The sequence below is a fragment of the Mustela nigripes genome, chromosome 7 (genome assembly GCF_022355385.1).
Source record: "Mustela nigripes isolate SB6536 chromosome 7, MUSNIG.SB6536, whole genome shotgun sequence".
Taxonomy (NCBI): Eukaryota; Metazoa; Chordata; class Mammalia; order Carnivora; family Mustelidae; genus Mustela; species Mustela nigripes.
This window is the reverse complement of record NC_081563.1, coordinates 98,377,362-98,400,479: the sequence shown is the minus strand read 5'-3', so window position 1 is coordinate 98,400,479 and position 23,118 is coordinate 98,377,362. Positions and strand designations below refer to the sequence as shown.

Sequence of the window (23,118 nt, the reverse complement as noted above, 5' to 3'; positions counted from 1 at the left end):
TGTACAGAAGAGCTGTTTAGACCAAAGCTTCGGTTCTCAGGGCTAGCTTTTAGGAGCATGGAGTTTCCCACAAACTCGGACCAATGGTGGCCAGGGCCTCTTCCTACCCCATGGAGGCGCAATGAGCCATCGTTCCCAGCTTGGTGCCCAACCTGTAGCTGCTATGTGAAGCCTCAGGCTGCTAGCTGAAGCCTGGAGACCTTGGGATGGGAGGTCTCCTACTATGGGGATAGTGGCCTGAGGTGGGTCCGGGCCTGTTCTCTTAGAGGAGTGGTCCTCCTGATCTCATCCAGTGGCTCACGTGCCAGGAGACATCCTTCCCTCCCCAAGCTCACTGAACGAGGAGCTCCCCTGTGACATACAATGTGCCCACCTCGGCGAGGGCCAGGAAGGAAGTAAGCCCCGCTGGTCTCAGGGCAGGGGTTCACATGTCTGGCTCTCAGGATACATCAACTCCGACCTCATTAACCACAAAGGTGCCACAAATTCTCTAGCAAAATTACCTACAATTCCGACTTTGGGTAAGGAACAAATGCGTGCCACACAGCATCTCCTGGGGGCAGCTCACTCACCACCAACACCACCGGGCAGGTGCTGGCCTCTGAGAAGGCCCCCAGTGGCAGGAGGGGCAGCAGAGAAAGGGGTTTCTGAGATAGTCTTCAGGGCCCCCCACCATGCAGTTGGTCCCTACACCATCTTTATTGCCCCAGAGCCCTGGCCACAAACCAACCAGGCCCCTGCTGCCTTGTTCACCCTCAGGCATCTGGAACCAGACCCGGGCCCTGGCCTGAAATGGCCTTCTTGTTTCTGTGGCTAGGCTGGTGGCCGGGTTGAGGCAGAAGCCGAAGCGTAATGGGGTGATTCATGCAGCCTGTGAAGGGGTGGCAGGCTTCTGCTGAGATAGGCAAGCGGAGGCTGTTTCAGGACCTCTGTGCAGCTAAGCAAGCTGCTCGTGGCCAGCCCACCCGGGACCATTCAAGCGAGGCTGGGGTCCCAGCTGAGAACTGCAACTTGCCGGCCCCTAAGGGAAGAGTAGGAGGGTAGGTCCACCTTATGCCAGGTGTCCTGAATGACGCCAGCCTTCTCGGACAGGATCTCAATGAGCCGCTGGGCCTCCCCCTCGTTGAACACCATGCTTCCAACCGTGGACACCAGCGTCTTGTAGGGGAGGTAGAGAGGGCTGTCGGAATCCGGGGGCCCTGTGCAGTGAGAGAGAAGGAGCAGGGACTTACCCTCAGACCCCAGCAACCAAGCTGGTTCTGCCTCAGAGCAGCAGGGAGCCAGGCTGAGCCAAGGCCTCCCGGCTGCTGGGGCTGTGCAGGCTAAGGGCAGAGCCTCCATGGGTACCCCACGCTTTTTCGGAGAACTGAGAAGCAGACCACACTACAGGTCCTCCACCATCCTCCCAAGTGCCCAAAGAGAGCAGAGGGGGAGAGGTCCCTGAGGAAAGAAAGGATGTTATCCTGGACTAGGGAAGATGCCACCCCACATTTTATTATCAAACTGAGCAGAATTAAGCAAGGCATACTTTCCCCAAAGGTGCTTTTTTCCTTCCTTCTTTTTCCAGCCAACTGCTTGGTCCAGTTCTTGCCCTGCACAGCCCAGCAAGGTTTAGCCCTTAGCCATGACTGAGTCCTATGGCCCCACGACCCCTCATACACAAAGACCTCACAGCCACAACCCAGTGGTCAGGAGAGGAGGATGGAAAGCAAAGGTTCCTGCCTCTCAGGTTGCATCTCGGTGGTCCAGGGGAAAAGGAAGCTCTTCGCACACATCCGGGTTCAAACACTATTTCCGGCTTCATGAAGTCCAAGACCGGTTTTAGGAGAGGGGAGGTTGGTTCTTTTCACAATGGACCTGCCCAATTGTCAGGCTGTAAGTGAGCTCCAGCAGGGCAGAGTCAGGGGCCAACAGCCACCTGTCACTTCTGCAGTGCTCCTGATGTCCCCTCACACACACACACACACACACACACACACACACACACACACACACTCTGCAGGCTCTCATGCAGCCTTGAAGACAGGATAGGGAAACCCGAGGTGCCCCACCTGGCAGCACCCCTGCTCCGAAATGCCCGGATCTGCCCCACAGCCCACTGACTGGGGTGTCGCAGAAGAGTGACATAAGAGAGAGAGGCTGGCCTGCCGAGGCACCTTCGCCTAAGCCCACCTCACTGAGGACAAAGAATGGGGAAGGTTTCCATGGCAACCCTAAGTTCTCTAGCCTGTCACAATATTTTCACTGACTAGTCATAATATTTTCATCGCAAGTCAAAGCAATTAGCATGATACCTTAATGGGGGGAATGTGGGGTGTGGGCGAGCTGGTTGCTATGAGCACCTTCGTTGTAGCATTTCTTACCCCCGTGAAGCTGGAGAGAGTAAAAATAACCACGCTGAAAGACGTAAGAGCTCGAGGGTGTCACGAAAATGAAGCGGGGGTGGGGTGCGCGCTCCCTTCAGCCTTTCTTCTTTTCACTGAGATATGTGTATGAGATAATCTCAGTGGTAAACTTATACACACGAGAAAAAGCATTCTGACTACAGCAGAGCCAAAATAGAAGCAAAGCCCCCCTCTAGAGTTTGCTACTAGAAGAAAACCCCACCGTTAGCATTTTGGTTTACAGCCCCCACCCCCACCCCGCGTTTCCCCCTCAGCCTGTAGAAAGATGCTTACTGCTAAGGTTTTCCAGAAGAGGGACATCCACTCTTCAAAGACACAGCTGGGGTCAGACAGGGCAGGACAGCCCCTCTGAGGCCAAGCCCTGCACAGTGTCCCCCCTTCCTGCACTGTCCCACCATGCCAGCTACCAGCCACCAGCCACGCAGGGCCCCTGGGCCCTTGAAATGCGGCTGTCATGAACCCAGGTGTGCTACAAGGTACAAGTGCACCTCAGGTTTTGAAGGCTTGGTATAGGGGGAAAAAAAGAATGTAAAACATCTGTAATGATTTTCCGTATCGACTGCATGTTGAAATGATACTACTTGGGGCAAACTGGGTTCAATAAAATATAATAGATTTTTAATAGATTAATTTTTGCCATGGATCTGCTTCCTCACAGACTCGGCAGTCTCGACAGACTGCGCACCCTCCTGGAGGGCCAGGGAGACAGACCCCAGAATGTTCCCAAGGGTGTTCTGTAAGCGCCATTCACCTTTATGCAAACTTCCTAATCCGATTGTACTAAATTTTATTAGATTTATCAGGGAACCAAGCCATTGGTTCACTTGAACAACTGAACAATCCGAAGCTACGTACAGCAACACTGAACTCTCCCCTGCCCCTTGCCCAATCTCCCCACAGAAACTTCCATAGTAGTCCCTGTGTTCATATGGATGCCCCCTTTAAATATTTAGGGAGCCACAACTTTACAATTTTCCATTCAGTTTTTTAGGTAAGAATGGTGCCGTCTTTACTCTCCCCAGAGCTGGGGAAGTAAAAATGAAAGAAAAAAGCACTTGGAAGTAGAAACCAGAACGTGGGGACCCCATGTGAGTTGCATTCACTTCTGCATTTCAAGATCCTCTCACCAAACCAGTGGCACTAAGCTCATTTTGATGTCCGTGTCTGGGAAATGGGCAAGCGGACTCCCTGCAACAAAAAAGGTGCTAACAAGCTAACCCACGCCCGTGCGCTGTGCATCTCCAGCAATTATGTGAAGACTAGAAACAATCCTCAGGACCATGAGATCTTAAGGCACTAAAACTTGTCGAAGACCAACGTCTCGTCCATTAGGTAGCCGACTTGCTAAAGACCATGAGACAGTGAATCCTAGTGGGGTCAGCTTCTCGAGGGCCTGTTCCTTCATGGTCCTGTGCTTTGCCCACCTCTGTGAGTCTGAAATGCCAGGGCGGCCTTGAGGAAGGACGCAGCAGGAAAGCAAGGAGTGGGGAGACAGGATCAGTATCTCATCGGTGGCTCTGAAGTAATCCAGACCCATCCAGCAGGAGACCCAGTGAACAGCCCCAGGGGCCAGGCCCTGCAAGAATGGCACCGGTCTGACTCGGGGTGGGGTGGGGGTAGTGACCTCCTGAGCGAGGTGACCACAGACGCGTTCCTTGTCCTCTGGGGGATGGCTCCCATGCAGTCCTCTCAGAGATGTGGACTTGCCAGGGAAAGCCAGAAACGAGATCTTTTTATGGGTCACCTCCAGACCTTTACTGCTGACAGCTACCTCAATGAAAAAGAAATTAATCAAACCACTGTGGCGTTGAACACATCTGTGGGCCAGGTCTAGCCTGCAAGTCACCTCTGCCCTCAGGCTATAGGACAGCATGGTCAGAAAAAGGGCCCTGAGCCAGGTGACCTGGGCTCAAATTTCAGCTCAGCTCCTGCCTGCCTGTGTGTCCTTGGGCAAGTTGCTTCACCTCCCATGGCCTCAGTTCCCTCATCTTCAAAATGGGGTAATAATCTTTCCTTTCTCACAGCCTCATTGCAAAGATTAAATCCCAACACGTTTGGAACAACACCCAGCATAAAAAGCACCACAGAATCAACCAGCGGGGCCACCTTCAAGCCCTAGTCACAGAAGGGTCCCAGGCCCCACCACACCCGGTCCCCAAAAGAGGCAATGCACAAAGGGAGGGGCTCAGGGGGGCTAAAGGGACTCAACCCTTCCTCTGACTCCCACCAAAGGAATAGAGAGGTCACACAAAGGTGGTGCCCAGGAGCCAGGCCCACAGACAGAGCGGCACAGCCCAAAGACCCTGTGGCTCCCGCCTTGTGTGGGCAGGGAGCATGGGGGGCACGGCTCCATTCGCACCCTCTCATGTTTATTAAAGCAAGGAGCCCTCTGCCCCCGCCAGGCCCCCAGCCAAGGAGCACGAGCCACTAGATAATGTGCGTTAACACCTCCAATTCCAAAATAAGGTGCCCTTCTGTGGCCCTGTTGGGAGCTTTAGTCACCAAAAATTAAACTGGTCTTGCAAACAGCCTCTTAGGAGTGTCTTTGTGCTGTCAACTACGGGATCCTCTGTGGACAGTTTTCTCTTCGTGTAACTACTGGGATCCCCAGCAGCCAGTGTCAGTGCTTAGGACCCTACAGGGCTCCATGGCCCAGCACCGCGTCGGCAGCAGCCCCTCTTGGTGTCCAGTTACTGAAACGTTCCAGCTCCTGCCCAGTGCACGTCTAGCTAATTCCACCAGCAGGGCGGTGCCAACAGCTGCTCATCAGTGAGGGAATGAAGGCCCAGGCCATGCAACAGCTCAATGTCAGCGGCGGGTGCAGGCTGCCCAGGGTGGGCCGGTCCCAGCGGTCACCATCCACAGTATGCTCACGTGGTATACCTGACAGCCAGCAAACTGCTGGGCCTGGAGGGTAAGTTGGAGGTGGAAGCACCAGCTAAGAGGCAGAGGAGACATGGGACGCGTGGGCACCACGAAGCCAATCCACATAAGAGGAACGTGGGGAGGGCGTGCTGCCAAGGAAGCAACTGCAGCCGTGGTGCCAGGAGAGATTTCAAAGCAGGAGATGCTTCAGCCAAGAAGGCGAGGGCTGGCTCAAGGTGGGGGCAGCAAGGACAAGCAACGAGGCTTGGAAGGGCCTTGCTCTTCAGAGCAGAGGGAAGGGAGACTAGAGTGGGTCTATGTCTTCCTAGGTCCCAAGGATCTGGATTCTATCTCATAGACAAGGAGCACGGCCAGTAGGGAGAAAGGTCTGTGCCTGTACACATGGCGGGGACAAGGCGGGAGGCAGGGGCAGAGGAGGGAAAATCCCGGGGGCGTGGGGGCGGTGGCTCAAGGGCACTGAAGAAGCTGTGCTAGGGGGACAGAGGCCCAGGTGTCAATCTAGGGACTCTGCCAGTGGAACCTGCCCCGGGGGTGAGGTGTAGGGGGCTGAGAGAGAACTCCAGTAGCAGAAACACTCGTTTGCTCAGGGAACATCCAGGCCAGTTCTGCAGGCCTGTCCTATCTCAGACACACAGATGCAGGCCAAATGGCTGCTGCGTCCAGATGTTGCACAAGGGCCACCCCAACAGTGTAGGCCAGTGGCCCCGCATGGCTCTACTGCAGGAAGCCAGACCCCAACCTCAGGACCTCCAGGCCCTGACATCCCCAATCCTGAACCAAACTCGGATTGAAGGCCCCAGGAAGGGCTCCCCTGTGCCTCCTTGAAGCCCACCACTGCACAAGCAACCATCTGACTTAGAGACGGAGACAAGCTCCTGACTCCTGCTGGCCCACATACAAAGGGCACCCCCACAACACCACAGAGAAGCCAGCAAGCACACCCTTCTCTAGAGATGTGGGACTGGCCAGCATGTCGGCAGTCTTCCCACTGGCTTCAAACTGTGGGGTGGAGGCTGCGAAGGGTCCTCATATGAGTTTGCGGGAAAGCAGCCCTTACAAGGCCCCGGACGGAAGATCCAATGACTGCACTGGAGGCAAGGGGCAGCGGCTCCTGGGCAGCACGCACACACCCTACGCCCAGCTCAGGCTGCGAAGTCCGCCACTGCCCAGCGGCCACCCTGCCCTCCCAATCCAATCCCCAGAGAAGCAGCCATGCTCCTTGTCTGCCACAGATACTAATATCTGGCATTTTAACTGTATGGAACAAAGTACCAAAAATATTCAGAGCAGCCCAATCTGGGGGCCTTTGAATCCGGCCTTTCACTTTGAAGAAAAAAAGTAATCTTAACAAATCCCAGAGGCTGTGTGTTGAATAATACCTCATGGAATTTAAAAATCCCATAGATTAAATGACTTTTACTCATTATACTTTTTTCCTCCAAATTTCAACAAAATCCAGTTTATACCCAGAGGAAAAAAAGAGAGAGAGAGAAGAGAAACATCACAGTACTTCTTAAAGAAAGACAAGCCCTGTAGGACTTCTGGGCAAGATCCTTCCGCAGGCTTCCTCAGGCATGTAGGTGGTCCAAGGAGAACACGCCTTACTTAAATAATGATCGAGATTTTTAGCAGAAAAGACAAGATTTGTGCACCTGTGGGCTTCCTGACCGCAGCTGCCTCAGGGTGGCCTCGGGAGCGCCAGCACTGCCATGTTTTAAGATGACTGAATGGAGAGTTCTGGAAAAATGTCATCCAGCAACTTCTCTAAGACATGGCAGTGCCATACTGATTCGGCTCCTTCCCGAAGCAATGCTTTTGTTCTTTCAAAAAAGAAAATTTTGGTTTGAAGAACTTACACAGAAAGTGAACAAAGGCTCAAAAGCCCTACAGAGATTTCAGAGCTTCAAACCCTGAAAAACAGTTCATAAGAAAAGAGTATCAGACCCAATCTCAATACACACCTGTCTATACCCCAGCCCTAAGGGGCTGAAGAGAGGCTGCCGAGGAGGGCTGGGCCTGGCCTGAGAGGGGCCTCAAATGGAGGCATGAAGGCTTGAGGCTGTCCCTGCCACCATCTGCTGTCCATGTGACTTCTGGGAAGTCTCAAAAAAGAGAGCTGAACTTCGGTTTCGGCTTTTGGAAAAGCACGTAAACCTACAAATCCACATTACAAACCTATAAGGGGATAAATGCATGGAAAGGAGCTTCATAAACCACATGCCTAACCAAGTATCTGGTTGAGAACAATAGTGTCACGTTCCTGGTGGTGACCCAGCAAACACACAGTGCAAGAAGGTCATTGTGGGAGGTGCTGGGGGGGTGGGATTGTGGGAAGAAAGGGGTGTCACACCTATCAAGTCACATGGTTTAAGATTAGGGCCTCTGCTAAGCTACAGACCCCTTCAGCAAAGTTTCCCTAGTGTGTCTGAAAATTCTTCCCTATCTGCCCTGACCTCTGGTGACCCCTGCTTCATTAGATTAAAGAACATGCTCCTATTTGTGCATTTTTGCCTGCTCTGGGAGGAGAGGCCAGGGGTGGGGGAGGGATTGCGCCATATGGAGCTGAGCCTCCCCCACCTCCCCCAAGATCCTGCCAGTTTAACAGATGTGGGAGCCACTAACTCCATCTCAGCTCAGTTCATGACAATGCACTGGGCACCCAGGGGCTGGGATGTGCATGAGGAGAACTGGTCACTTTCCTCCCTTGACCTGGACGACCCCTGAAGGAGCAGCATTCCTTTCTGATGCTTGGAAGATGCTCAAGGGACCTATGATTAGGGCTGGGCTGCCTCACGGTGCCTGAAAGGTGAGGAGTTCCACTTGGTACAGTGAGTGCCTGTTTATTTGCCTCACAGACAAATAATGGAGTTTGTTTTTTTAAATTTTCCATCTAAAAAATAACGCAGGTCACGAAAAAAATGGAAAATGCAGAAAGCAAAGGAAAGGTAACTAAAATTTACCCACGGTCCTGTCACTCACATGAACTTGTGTGTGTGTATGTGTAACAGGGTCACTGTGGGGTGTCTGAAAGCGGGTTCTACCTTCTGCAGGTGGGCCGGGATCCCCTGGGCTCTGACTCGATGAGCTTCTGACCCCAGGGCACACAGGCCGCAGACAGGGGAGGGGGTCCCTGCTGAAGCCAGTGCCGGAGGGGAGGGCCCCACTCAGCAGTAGCAGTGTGCATGCCGAACTCCAGCAGAAGCCGGACAGTGTGGAGTGTGTGCAGATGAGCACCCCACATTCCCCAAGACTGTCTTTGCTTTATCGGGGGGCCAGGCCTGCAGTGTGCAAACCTGGACTCCCTTCCAGGCGCTGGGATGAAACAGCTCACCTAAAAAGCGTCCGCTCACCAGCCTGTTAGCACCCGTGCAGCCCAGGGCAGGCAGGCTGGCAGAAGTACTGTAAAGACGGAGCCCGAGGGCAAAAACAGATTTTCAAGAAACCACCACCAGGTACACAATGCACTTCCTGTAAGAGGTCCACAGCTTTTCCTAATAAACACCGAACAGGAGAATGAGCCAGCCGAGGCCTGCAAGCAGGCTGCACACACTCGGAGCTTTAGTTGCGGGGAAATAGCTACTTCTCTGCGGTTCCCTGAGCTCCCTCTTCTGCCAATGATAAGAAAGGAACCTGTGCCTTCTCTTTATTGCACCCCTGGGTTTCTCATGCTCCCCTGAAGTGATCGCTATTCCTACAGCACCATGGGACAGGTCAAGTCGGGTGCAAGGCTCTGGGAAACACTCATGTGGGCCTGTCACCACTCTGCGAGAACAGGAAATCGTGAAATGTCTTTGGGGAGTGATGTAGCACTGTCCTCCTAAATTAAAAATGCACCTGCCTTTCCACTTGGCCATGCCGTATCTAAAGAGCTGCTCACACTTTAACACACATACGTCACCATGGCATTCATGGTGCTGACTCTTGGGGTGCCTGGGTGGCTTGGTCAGGTGAGCACCCGACTCCTGGTTTCAGCTCAGGTCACGATCTCAGGGTCATGAGATCGAGCCCTGCCTCTTGGACTGCTGAGTGTAGTCTGCTGGAGATCCTCTCCCTCTACCCCTCTCCCCACTCACTCTCTCTGAAATTGTAAAAAAAAAAAAAAGAAATCCACCTTCCAAAAAAACCACACACTAGTAAATATCATTTAAATAAACAAATGAGGGACGCCTGGGTGGCTCAGTTGGTTAAGCAGCTGCCTTCAGCTCAGGTCATGATCCCAGCGTCCTGGGATCGAGTCCCACATCGGGCTCCTTGCTCAGCAGGGAGCCTGCTTCTCCCTCTGCCTCTGCCTGCCATTCTGTCTGCCTGTGCTCGCTCTCTCCCCCCCTCTCTCTCTGATAAATAAAATCTTTAAATAAATAAATAAATAAATAAATAAACAAACGAGACATTGCTGCTTTGAAGCAGGATGGAGCTGGAGGGAGCAGCCCCATAGGTACAGTAGGAAACGATGTCACCAGTACCCTGGTAAGCAAAGCAAGCCCCCCAAGCTGTGTGCCCCGCAGGCCCCATCTGGGTGTGCTGCGGTATTGAGCAGAACGTCTCCCGGGCTCCCCCGGGAAAGGGTGAGGAGAGGCATGGAGTGGAAAGACTCGGTCTTTCACCTTCCACACTTCTGTATTGCTCGTATTTTGTTTGCTGGAAGGACGTTATTTATACAATAATACATTTTTAAAGCATGGATTAGAAGGCAGGTGTTCACTGTCAAAAATGGCCATGACAAGCAGTAAAAAGCTGCCACGTGGCCCTGATTTGTTCTTGTAGGAAAAACAGATCGGAAGTGCTGGAAGAGCTCCAAGCTGGGCCTGTAGAAGCACGTCCCGAGTCCGCCTCCACACCTGCCCTGTCTCTCTCTGGGGTGCCTGTCGGCGAGGACCCTGCTGGGCCCACCTGGTGACAACTGCGGACACACCCTCGTCTGTGGTGCCCCCAGCTCCGGGGCACGTTTTGCAGGTTTTGCTGATCTGCCACGTGCCATGGGCTGGCCGCAGCTTCCATGACCTCACTTGTCACATCGCACTGGGATAAGGAGGACAATGGGGCCATGCCCCACGCCACTCGGGATATAGGCAGACAGAACATGGCACGAGATGAGCTGCGTGGTGCTAACAAAGGGCTGCAGAGACGTGCTCATTTTCACAGGCCTCTCCTCTCCTGGTTGCTCTGGCTGAGAACAGCAGTGTCCAAAAGAACTGACTGTGCAGGTGGCCATGCCCTTCCCTGCACATCCCTTCCCTGCACAATCCAGGGAAGGCAGCCACGGGTGACAGGTGACTACAGACCAGTGAGGGGAGGGAGCATCATGTCAACAGCGGGGAAGAAATGTTCTGGTCTCGGGCAGCATGTTTAAGATTTGCAAGAGTCTGCTTAGACTGGACCCCTCTAAAAATGTAAGGGCTCGATGAATTAAACTTAATTTAAAAAGAAAGCAAACCCTGGAAAACATCAAGACAGCCAAAACTAACATGGATCGGCCTGGATGATGGGAGATGGGACTTCTCTCCGATGTTGCAATGAGAAGACTGCAAAGGCCAAGAGGGGGCACTTCGCCGCAAAAGCAGTGGCATAGATGGTCAGAGACACACAGAAGGAAGCGCCAGCCACAGACAGTATCATGTACAGTGGAGATAGGATACCTGAGAGGTGAATTTCTTCATTCTTCAGAGGGAGCATGAGAGTCTAGGGACATGGGGTAGAAACTAACACTTCGTTTTTCATTTTCCCAAGTGTGCACGGTGGGATCTCAGCCTTGTGTTCTTGTGGTTGGGTGGAGAGCCATCTTCGAGTCCAACCCCAACCCCCACCCCCTGGGGCAGATGCAGACCACTCTGTGCGCCAATACCAACTATTCCTAAGACAGTCTGTGTTCAGAAATTCTGGAAACTTCCCCCAGTGCAGTGCTTCCTCAGCTTTGCCGTGCGGATGAATCACCTGCAGAATTTGTCCAGAGGGAGTCTGACTCGGTAGTTCTGGGTGGAGCCTGAGACTCTGCATTTCTAACCAGCTCCCAAGAGACGCTAATGCCATTGGTCTCAGGACCAGAGCTTGCTAGATGGGGGTGTAGGGGAGGGGAACAGTAAGGACCTCTTGAGTCCCTGCCAGGGCAAGATGGTGTGTCTCTGCTGGCTTCCAGCGGCTTCACTCCTCTTATCTGTAAGTGATCGTGGGCCCAAGGGTAGAATGAGTGAGGTGTGTGTTTTGTCCTTAGTTTGGGGGTCTGGTGTTCCCAAATACAGACATGCAGTTCAGGACTTGCTCTGAGGAAGCACTCTGAAGTCAGAGGTCAGTGATGAGCCATCCAGACCCTTCTCCACTCTGGGAGCCTTGAGGCATTTGCAGTGATATTCCTGCCTCTCTGGCAAATCTGGTTTCTTTCTGTGTTTCTAATTAGCCAGAAGCTGTGGAGACTGAGGGTCTGAAGAACAAGTCCATGGACAGCATGGATTTTCCCAGTTGCCTACAGAGTGGGGCTCAGCCTTCTGCTGCAATGACCTCTCATACATGGAGTTTCGTGCTCCAGAATTAATCGGACTCATATTTAGCATTTGTGGCTCTGGTCTTGCAGCCATGACCGTGTTGTCTAGTGGAAAGCAGACCACGTTCTTTTCATGCAGTCATACTACACATCCCATGGTCCTCCATTGGCTCAGGGGGCAGCAGTCAGCCCTGGCCACCTGCCTTTGACCTTCTAGTCTGTGGGCTGCGGGTGAGCTTCTGGGTGTCTGTTCATGGCCTGTCCACCCCCAGTTTCTCCAGGGTCCTGTGCACTCAAGGGTACAACTTGGGCTGGGCTGGCCCTGGGCATCCAGAAACTGGGGAGCCTAGGCTACTGGGGGGATGCTGCCTGCTGAGGAGGAGCAGAAGCTTAGGGAAAGGAAGGAGTTCCTTCTCTGAATAGAGGAGACCCTGCCTCAGGCCAGGGAGGGCTCCAGGGCCATGAAGTTTGAACTGTGGGCACCAGAGAGCTAGTCGAGGGTTGCATTCAAATCAATCAAAAGTCCATCAAATGCCAGGCTCAGGTGCACTGGCCACATTCCATAGTATTTCATCTTTCTTATCCCAGCCATGGTATTTCTTTTCTCTGTCCGAATTGCTTTGTACACCAGCAAGCTGCCATGTGGGCTCACACAGGTCAGAAAGTTAGGTCCTCCTCCAAACAAGGCTCTCTATTACCTGGAAATTAGTACCATTTGCCCTCCTTCCTAACATAAGCACCTATTCCATGCCTTACTTCATGTCTAAAGCCGAACACAGTAACAATGGCTAGAGGACACAGCAAGCTCTATTCTGAGCATACCTCATGCTTTACAGAACACAGGCCAGTTCTTGGTTCCCTCCCTGTCTTCATGCCTCAAGTACCCTGTTCCTGGGTCAAGTGGAACACCACTTTAAAGACAAGACAGTGTGCCTTTCCTCCAGCGTGCAGAGGCAGACTGATGCTAAATATCTGGATTTTCAAACGGCTTTGGAAGGCTGATCCGACCCGTGTGGCCAGGTGGGCTGATCCTTGACCTTCAGCAGGAGCCTGGAGCTGCTCACACAGCACAGGGTCCCCTCACAAGGTATACCCCCCCAAAGCTGGGGGAGGAGGAAACCTGGAAAAAGTGAATGTAGCTTCACAAAGGGGTAAGAAAGGGAAACCCAGCTAAAAACACAAGGCCTTGCGCTACCAAGCACAGGCCCACACATTTCAGATCTCCTAAGATGCCTCATTAAGACAAATGCAATTAATTTTCCAAAACAACTAATGACTAGTCAGTCTTTTTTTTTTTTTTTTTTTTTTTAAGTGGGCTCCATGCCCAACATGGGGCTCAAACTCATGACCCTGAGATCAAGAGTCGCATGCTCTACCAGCTGAGCCAGCCAGGCACCCCTATTCAAAGACCTTTAAAAAAAAGGGGGAGGAGAAAGAAAGAAAGAATAGAAAATGCAAGACTACCGTATCAAATGAATGATGAACATGAAACCGGAACTCACTGGCCCAATTTCTCTAGTAATATGCACTCAAAACATAACAGAAAATTACTGTTCTGTATTATCTTGTATTATCTGAGAAGTACATAAAATGACCCACTAAGTAACTGGGATAGGGAAGAGGAAAAACTGGGGGTGGGGTGGGGTTGGATGCCACCGCTCCTTTAAAACACCCTGCCATTATTCATTTAACAAACACACAGACATGAGTACCACGTGAGGTTAGCGACAGAACGGGCTGGTAGAACACAGGCCTCGAAGATCTGCCCAGACACAGAAGTGTTCCAGACTGCATGGCAGATGGAATTACTATTCCCAATTCCTTTCTTTTCCTCACACCTTTTCCAACGCCATGTAGCAGTCTGGCCCACTGGAGAAAGTGGGCTTCCTGTCCCTTGCTGCTGGCTTGGTCACATGACTTGCTCGGGCCAACAGGATGCTGGCTTGAAATGTATCCTTTCACAGCTCTGCCATCACCATGAGAAGGGCTTCTGCCCTCCAGAATCCCTGAGGCCTCAGGCTAGAGCCCAGAAGGAACCCATGTGCAACAGACTGAGGTTCAACCTGCAGCAAGGAGCCAAAACATGAGCCACTCAGCAGAGACAACCCAGATCAGTCAACCTTCAGCCAGTTCAACAGAAGCATGAACATGAATAAATGACTGCTGGTGTAAGCTACCAAATTCTGGAATGTTTGTTATGCAGCTCTGCTATGGCAACAGCTAACTGATACATAAGGCTCCCCCAGAATGAATCCATAGGCTACTGAAGGATAGCTTCCCCCACCAAGTTCACAGAGATATCAGAACTACTTACCAGGCTCACCTTTCTTCTTTGAACCAGACTTCTTCTTCGCAGGAGCTTCTTGCTTTGGTGCATCTTGGCTCTGGACCATATCTGCATTTTTGCCTTGGATAGGAGCTGACTCTGCCTTTTTACCCTGATTGACAGACGCATCCACCTTTTTGCCCTGGTTGGGGGACCCTTCTGACTTTTTGCCCTGGTTTGAGGTTCCCTCTGCCTTTTTGCCTTGATTGGGGGCCCCCTCTGCTTTTTTCCCCTGGCTCACAACACCCTCTGCCTTTGTGCCCTGATTAGCAACGGAATCTGCCTTTTTGCCCTGATTCTGGGCCCCCTCGGCTTTTTTGCCCTGATTCTGGGCCCCCTCAGCTTTTTTGCCCTGATTCTGGCCCCCCTCAGCCTTTTTGCCTTGATTCTGGGCCCCCTCTGTCTTTTTGCCCTGGTTGGGGGTCCCTTCTGTCTTTTTGCCCTGGTTTGGGGTTCCTTCCTTTTTGCCCTGGTTGGGGCCCCCCTCTGCCTTTTTACCCTGGTTGGGGGTCCCCTCTGCCTTTTTGCCCTGGTTTGGGGTTCCCTCCTTTTTGCCCTGGTTAGGGGCCCCCTCGGCCTTTTTGCCCTGGTTCTGGGCCACTTCTGCCTTTTTGCCCTGGTTCTGGGTCCCCTCAGCCTTTTTGCCCTGGTTCTGGGACCCCTCTGCCTTTTTGCCCTGGTTCTGGGACCCCTCTGCCTTTTTGCCTTGGTTGGGGGTTCCCTCTACCTTTTTGCTCTGGTTCTGAACCACTTCCACCTTTTTGCCCTGATTGGGGCTCCCCTCTGCCTTTTTGCCCTGGTTGGAGGCCCCCTCTGACTTTTTGCCCTGATTCTGTGCCCCTTCTGTCTTTTTGCCTTGATTCTGGGCCCCCTCAACTTTTTTGCCCTGGTTGGGAGCTCCCTCTGCCTTTTTGCCCTGGTTGGGGGCCCTATCTGTCTTTTTGCCTTGGTTGGGGGCCGCTTCTGCCTTTTTGCCCTGGTTTGGAGTTCCTTCTGCCTTTTTGCCTTGATTCTGGGCCCCCTCTGCTTTTTTGCCCTGGTTTGGGGCCACTTCTACCTTTTTGCCCTGATTCTGGGCTCCCTCTGCCTTTTTGCCCTGATTCTGGGCTCCCTCTGCCTTTTTGCCCTGGTTGGGAGCCCCCTCTGCCTTTTTGCCCTGGTTGGGGGTTCCTTCTGCCTTTTTGCTCTGGTTCTGGGCTCCCTCTGCCTTTTTACCCTGTGCAGTGCCAGTGGCGGGGATACTGGCCTTGGCACCCACTGGGGGCACAACCACCATAGGCACCTCCTTGGGAGCAGTTTCTAAGATGGCAGCCTTGGAGGCAAGAACTTGGATGGAATTCACTACAGAACTGACTGCTGGTTCCACCTTTGCCACTTTTTTCTCCTTTTTCTTTTTGTCCTTAGGGGAGGAGGCGAGCTTCTCTTGGGGCATGGCTGGTACCGTGGCTATGGGGGCAATGACCATGGGGGACTGGACTGGGGTTGGAGCCATGGCCACTGCAGGTGCCCGCATTGGGTCTTTGAGAAGGATGGTCATGTTGGGGACTGGCTCATGGTCAGGTATCTTCCCATTAGGTTTATCTTCCTTTTTCTTGGTCTTTCCTTTCTTCTCCACTGTTTTCTCCTTCTTCTTCTTCTCCACTTTCTGGTGGTGAGTTTTCGCCATCTCCTTGCGCTGGTTGGCCAGGGCTTCTTCATAGGACGTCTCCTTCATGGAGAAGGTTGACACGAGGAAGATGCCAATGGCAGAAACAACCATGAATCCACCGAAGACCACAACCCCCAAGGTCTGAGTGTCGTAAATATCCATCCTGGCTTGCTTTCCTTTCACCTGCCAAGTACATACATGTAGATTACTTTTTGCAGAAACTGTAGCATTTATTAGTTTCCATCCTCATCCCTACCCCCAAACTTAACCTTTCACTAATTCTTCAGACTGGTAAGTTCAAAGAAGAAACAAATTCCTGCAATCTCTGATGTCATACATTCCTTCCTGCCCCTCTTTAGAAGTGAGGCACCTTTAAAAAAAAAAAAAAAAGATTTATTTATTTGAGAGAGAGCAAGTGAGCATGCACTCACAGGCTGGGGAGGGTACAAAGAAACTTAAGCAGACTCCATGCAGAGCCTGACGTGGGGCTCAATCCCAAGATCCTGAAGCCCCACGGGGACTCGATCTCATGACCCTGAATCACAACCTGAGCCAAAACCAAGATTCAAATGCTTAACTGACTGTGCCACCCAGGCACCCCCAGATATAAGTTTTTATGCAAGATATGAGCAGCCCCCATTAGTGCTAGGATAGGAAGCAATAGAGCATCAGCAGTGTACAGGTCTAGACATGTAATACCCTGGAGACTCAGAAGTCCCAATCACAATTCGATAGATTCTCTACTGCAGGGGTCAAAGATGCACATAAACACATGCATGGACAGGGGTGAGCAATGGGGAGTGGTGAGGACTGTGGCAAGAATGTCCCAGCAAATTAGGGGGAAAGCGTCACCCAGCTATAGCTGATTGTTGTAGAAATGTGAGCGCCATGTTGAGATATCGCTTACTTTTTCAAATTAGTCTAGAAATCTTTTTTTTTTCCTAAAGTGAAATCAATGGATTAAAAATAAAAATGCCATGTAAACTAAACCAAGTCCTTCTACAGGCTTTCAACTGCATGCGCTCTGCCCCTGGCACACCATCTCTACTCTGTTGTCTCCCTTCCCCAGTGCTGTGATAAACGCGATGACCAAGGGTCAGAGACAATCCTTCAGAATCCTGGAAAGCGATCAAAAATTTGTTGAGAAAAAAATGGCCCTCAGGATAGTTCCTAAAGAGTTGCAAAACTTGTGGGGTGCCCGTGTGGAGTTGATTGAGGGTCGGACTCTTTATTTCAGATCAGGTCATGATCTCAGGGCTGTGAAATCAAGCCCTGAGTCAGGCAGGCTTAGTCCTGGGCATGGAGCCTGCTTAAGATTCCCGCTCCCTCTCCCTTCCCCCACTTCTCTCTCTCTCTCTCTCACACACACACACACACAGGAGTGACAATATTTGCAATCTGCACATTAGGAAACAGGAAGTCAGGGAAAGTACACCAAATAAGAGACCCCAGGTGTGGAATTTCATGGCTGCAGGCTGCAAAGAGGAAGGGAAACCATTGTCATCAGACCTAATCCTCACCCCAGGGAGGGAGCCCTTTGCCTGATGACATTTTCCAAACCAAGAGCACAAGCCACCTCTTTTCACTGCCTGTGGACCAGTCCACAGCTTCCTGGCTGCCTGCCCAGGCTGGGTCCGACTTCAGTGAGGAGCCCCAAGAGGCTTACTTATTTGGATCCATCCATCTTTTATCAACTAATTTTGATGCTACTATCATAGTCCCAGTCCCCTGAACAGATCCTAGGCCCCCGTAAAGAGGAGCAGTGGTGGAATTAGTGAACAGAAGACAAGTGTAAGAAGGCAGACAAGCTAAGGTGGAAAGAGGGAGGAGGGCGCAGAAGGAGAGAGGTCAACAGGCTCCCTTCCTGGCATGACCCCCACCCCCTGCAAATCTCTAGACCTTGGGGCAGGCCAGGTCCAGGCTTGTCAGTTGAGATTCCTCATCTGTTGGGGACGGCAAGAGAGTGGGAAATCTCTCCAAAAAAAAAAAAAAAATCACAAAATCCAAATTCTCACAGTAGGGCATTTTAAAGAAAGGACTGAGAAGAGATTGTTTTATGTGTCTCAACATTAAGTTCAAAGAAGAATCATTCTCATCACAGAACACACACAAAATTTCACTTTCTAAATAAGTCCCTTGCTAGAACAGGGTTTAAGGGACTCGTGACAAAAACTCCATGGCCCGTGCTCCCCCAGCCGTAACCCCCATCAGCTGTGGCTAAAACATTTATTTCCCCCTGACTATCACCCTGGGTCTGCAGGACCAGGGAACCTCTTTATCACAGCCATAACCTTCACAAGTGAAGTGTGACGTGGATTCATGGAGCCTTCGAACCCTGGGCAAGTGGATTCTGACCTCTGGCTGTGGGTTCTGACAGTGGGAGCCACAGCCAGGTGCCCTCAGGAGAGGGTGTCCCAAATTAGCCTTTCTAGGAACACACTCACAAACGAGGTATGGGAAAGGAAACTGTACCCTACTCGGTCCTGGAGGGAATCCAGTGGATGGAAGGGCAGGGACAAGAAGGTGTGGAACGTTCTACAGTCTCGGTGGACATCCATCCACTAGAACTCTGGGTCCTCACAAGGACCTCTCCAAACTTTGCCAACACAGACAAGTTCAGGTACAAACACCACATTATAATTACTGTAGGAGTCTATTCTGATGACAAAAGTCCTCTGACACACTCCCCTTCTTCTGAGGCAGTGCGATGCCAGGGGTCTGAGTCACGCCATGAGCCCCAAGCAGCTTCTCAGCAACTACCCTCCAAGAGCTGTCTCCCGGGGAGCTGCAGGAGGGTCACGGTGCTGACGCGGTCACCAGGCTCTTACAAAGCAGGGTCTGTTTCCTGCTGAGCATTGTAGGATTGGGGCAACCTTGTGGTGGAGGCAGAAGAGCCAGGGCTGAAAAAAATCGCCTTGAATCTTACTCAAGTTAGGCCAATATGGGATACAAAAATATATCCTCTGTTAGGAGCACAGACTCCACAAAGCTAAGCTGGGGAGAATATTTCTTCCTCTGCTGCACACACAAATGTATGTTTGATGGCAGCCCGATATGTCTTCCAAGTTTGGCAGAACGGGCTGCTCGAAAAAGAAACCCTATTCCCCACCACTAATTTCTGAGTTAGAATTTCGTTAAAAGAAATCTTTCACAGGAAAAATGAAAAGCCCTAGTCTTGATAAGTAGTACCCCGAAACATTTACAGTGAAGGCCATATCCCCACAGACAGCAAGGAGTGCCAAGGGAGAGGCAGCCATCTTGTTGCTCGGCAGTTGGCTTGGGTGGGGCAGGAACATCACGGAGAGATCCCAGACTCACAGGGGTGAGAACACCAGGGTTGCCTCCTAAGTGTGCTCTTGACACCAGCATTCTGGGGGCTTTGCTTCTGAAATTCATGCTGTCACAAAAGGCTCCCCAGCAGGAATGTCTCTCTGGGTTTCCCACAGGCCAGGCCCAACTGGGCAAAGAACAGGGCCAGCTATGTGACCATCCACATCTTGTATGGGCTGACCACAGAGAACCTATGTTCGATGGCTTTGGGAGAGGTCTATAAACTAGGTGCTTGTACTTACTATTGCTAGTACACTTAAGAGTGTAGAGCAGAAACGTCAAGGTTCCAGGAGGGAAGGAAGCAAGAGGCCACCAAAGGCTTGGGGACCACTCCCAGGCTCAGCTGGTGGAAACTCACTGACTTACCTTGAGGGTCCTGAGAGAATGGATTTTCTTCCATTCCTAGGGCAATTGGGATTTGAGTAGGTTTTGTGAAGAGACCCTTTAAAGCACCCCCAGGGCCGGGTCTCATCACTGAGCAGCTCCTCTGCTGTGGGCCAGGGGAAGGGAGACTAGTGAGGCAGGGGTGTGCTGGGCGGGTGTCCAAGAGAGCAAGTCTCTAGATTCACTTTCTGGGCACAAGGTGACCAGCTAGGAAGATACAAAACTAAAACAAAGTGACAATAAATCAGAGACCCTAGCAGATACGGCCACATCAGGACTACCATCTCCTAAGGTTTTTTTGCAGAGGAGAGAATAAGAAGTGGGGAAGGGACGGGGTGGGGGGTAGAGAATCTTAAGCACCCATACCCAGAGTCAGACATGGGGCTCCATCTCACGACCCTGAGATCATGACTTGAGCCAGAATCAAGAGTCAGATGCTTAACTGACTGAGCCACGCAGGCGCCACCCCCTCTATGTCTGATGGTTTTCAAATATTGTGAAAAATACTGTGACCATTCGTTTTCTACCACCCCAGCTCTCGTGTCACAGGGCTCTGAAGTGGTGTTGATTGGGGTTGGAGGGGGGCTAACTGGGCTCACCTCTGAGTCTCCACTTCTATCAGACGCCATGCTGACCATAGGTTTTTTGGTAGAAACATTTCATCAGGTTAAGCTATCTTGAATTCCTAGTTCCCTTTTCTTTTCTTCTTCTTCTTTAACAATTGGGTACTGAATGTTAGCAAATGCTTTTTCTTTACCACTTGACATTTTCTCTAATCTGAAATGGGTTGAATCACAATAATATATGTTCTAATGTTAACTCACAGATGGTTCGTATGGTATAAACGCTTCTTGATGTTGGGCCTTTTTTTTTTTTTTAATGTATCACTAGATTTGTTCACTTTTTTTTTTTTTTGTGAGATTTGCATGTGTGCTCATAAGTGAGAGAAATCAGGTGTCATTCTTATGACCCAGTTCTTATGTGATCTTGGTAGCAAGGTCACCCACAGCTCATAAAATGAGCTAAGGATGGTCCCCTTCCCCCTGTTCTTTGTAGGTTTGGTGGAATCTGCCTGTAAAACTGTCAAGATCTGTATTCCCAGCTCTGTTCTTGGTGGTGGGGGAAAGAGGGAGGGAGGTGAATTTTAAGTGCTAATTTAATTTTTCCACTCGGTTTTATTGAGATAGGACACAGGACAGTTCTGTGTAAGGTGTATAGCACAATGCCTTGACATATATAGGGAGAAAGAAATGATTCCCACACTAAGTTCAGTTAATACTCATCACCTCATATAGAGACAAAAACAAGACAGAAAAAAAAAGGAAAAACATTCTTTCCTCCTTGTGAGGAGAGCTTCTACTCTCTTAACGACGTTCAGACACGCCACACACAGCGATGTTAGCTTAGTCATCATGCTGTCTGGTACATCCCTGGCATGGAGTTATGTCGTAAGTGGGTGTCTGTACCTTCTGACCCTCTTGCTGCAATTCCCCCTCCCCCTGCCCATGGTAACCACATGTCATCTCTTTTTCTAGGAAACTGGTTTTGGGTTGTTGTTGTTTTTTGTTCTTTTTTTTCCTTCAGATTTCACATGTATGTGAGATCATATGAATTTGTCTTCCTCTGTCTTGTTTCCCTTCGTATAAGGCCTGCAAGGTCCTCCATGTTGTCACAAATGGCAAGGTTTCCCTTCTTACGGCTGAATAATATTCCATGGTGAGCGGGCACACATGAGTATGTGTGCAAGTGTGTGTGTGGCACAACTTCATCTACTCATCTGTGTATGGACTTAGGTTGTTTCCGGGTCTTGGCTGTTATAAACTGATGATTCAATTTCAATGATTCTAGAACCAGCCTTTTGGTTTGTGATCCAGCATACCCAATTAATTTTCATTATTTCTTCTTCTCATTTCTATTGGTTTATTCTGTTCTTTCTAACTTTCTGACATAAGACATTTATTAATTTCCAGGCCTTTCTTTTTTCTTGCAGCAAATACTTAAGGCAATAAATTTTCCTCTAAGTACTGCTGTGGCTTCATCTTACAAGCTATAGCACACACACACTATTTTCACAGACTTGTGAGGTAGCTGTGTCCTTAACTCCCCTAACACTGGGGAGTTTTGAATTATCATTGACAGTTCCTCATTTAACTGTGCTGTCATCACAGACTCTGTTCTGTGTGATATGGGACAAAGCTTTCAGAGTTTTAACCAGGATCCAGACATATTAATAATTTTTTCCATGACCCAGGATGCAGAAACATACACATTAGCATTTGTATATGTGTGTGTATATTGTGACATACAACATATAAATAATGAGCTTTCATGAAATAATACTAGTACACAGATGCACCAGTATTCTCTACACCATTAAAACATTTGAAAAGGTTTTTTGTAACCAATTAAATTGATTTTGAGGCTCAACATACTGATTTAGACTATGGTATTTGGTATATTTTGCTAGACTGTGGTCAATTTTTATAAATATGCGTGTACTCTGGAGTGTAGGGTTCTAAGCGTATCCTTAGTTTGAGCTTAAAAATGTTTTATAGAACCCTGTTTTGCCAGCTCAATCTAATAGCTATTGAGAACTCTTAATATTTCATACCATGATCATGGACTCAGCGGTTTCTCCTGGAAATCTGTCAATGTAGGCTTTATTTGAAGGCCATCTCATTAGCTGAACTTCAGGTCAGCATTGTTACACCTTCCTGATACAGCCTCTGCTATTTCCCCCTATTATATAGTGACCTTCTTTATCCCTAAAAATGAACTTCTTTTTCCCCAGGAAAGTCTAGTTTGTCTGATTATTTAAAAAGTTATATCAACTTTTGGGAGGTTAATATTGGCCTAGAATCATTTTCTATTCTTTACTTTCAACCTTTCTGTGTTCGTATGTTTTAAGTAGAACTCTTAAAAATAGCATAAAGCTGGATTTTATTTTAAGACCAATGTAGCAATTTGTCTTTTTAACTGGTAGGTTTAATTCATCAACGCCTATTGTGATTTCCTATATAATTGGACTCATTTAAACCTTTATTTTGTCATTCCTATTTATAATCCTTCTTCCTTGCTTATTCTGCCCTAACCCCCTTTATTTCTGCATCTATTGGACTATTAAGGTTTTATCTCCTTTTCCTCTATGGTGTTTGGAAGTTAATACATGCTGTTCTTACTATTTTTTTAGTGACTACTGAACTTGTAACTAAAAAGTTTTTTTAAAGATTTTGAGAGAGAGAGAGGGGCGCCTGGGTGGCTCAGTGGGTTAAGCCTCTGCCTTCAGCTTGGGTCATGGGCTCAGGGTCCTGGGATCGAGCCCCGCACTGGGCTCTCTGCTCAGCAGAGAACCTGCTTCCCCTCCCCGCCGCCCCCCGACTGCTGCTCTGCCTACTTGTGATCTCTGTGTCAAATAAAATTAAAAAAAAAAAAAAAAAAGATTTTGAGAGAGCACATGCGTGCACACATACATGAGTGGGGGGGAGGGGCACAGGGAGAAGGCTCCCCGCTGAGCAGGGAGCCTGATTCAAGGCTCCCATCCCAGGACCCCAAGATCATGACCCGAGATGAAGGCAGACACTTAACCCACTGAGCCACCCAGGCATCCCTAATCAAAATGTTTTGTCCCTTCCATATTTCTAACCTCATTTCATGTGTCTCCAGC

General features: G+C 50.2%; 1 protein-coding gene across 4 annotated transcripts in view; it reads right to left on the bottom strand.

Annotated features, from left to right (window-relative positions):
• RRBP1 (ribosome binding protein 1) overlaps window positions 1-23,118 on the bottom strand; it is a 63,396-nt gene that overhangs the window by 23,880 nt on the left and 16,398 nt on the right. For all 4 annotated transcript variants that reach the window (XM_059406502.1, XM_059406503.1, XM_059406500.1 and 1 more), the window contains exons 2-3: window positions 14,081-15,923; window positions 1,051-1,199 (exon numbers count right to left, since the gene is read on the bottom strand). In XM_059406502.1, coding sequence (XP_059262485.1) covers window positions 1,051-1,199; window positions 14,081-15,902 — 1,971 coding nt within the window. In that variant the 5' untranslated portion in view covers window positions 15,903-15,923. The remainder of the gene's footprint in view (window positions 1-1,050; window positions 1,200-14,080; window positions 15,924-23,118) is intronic.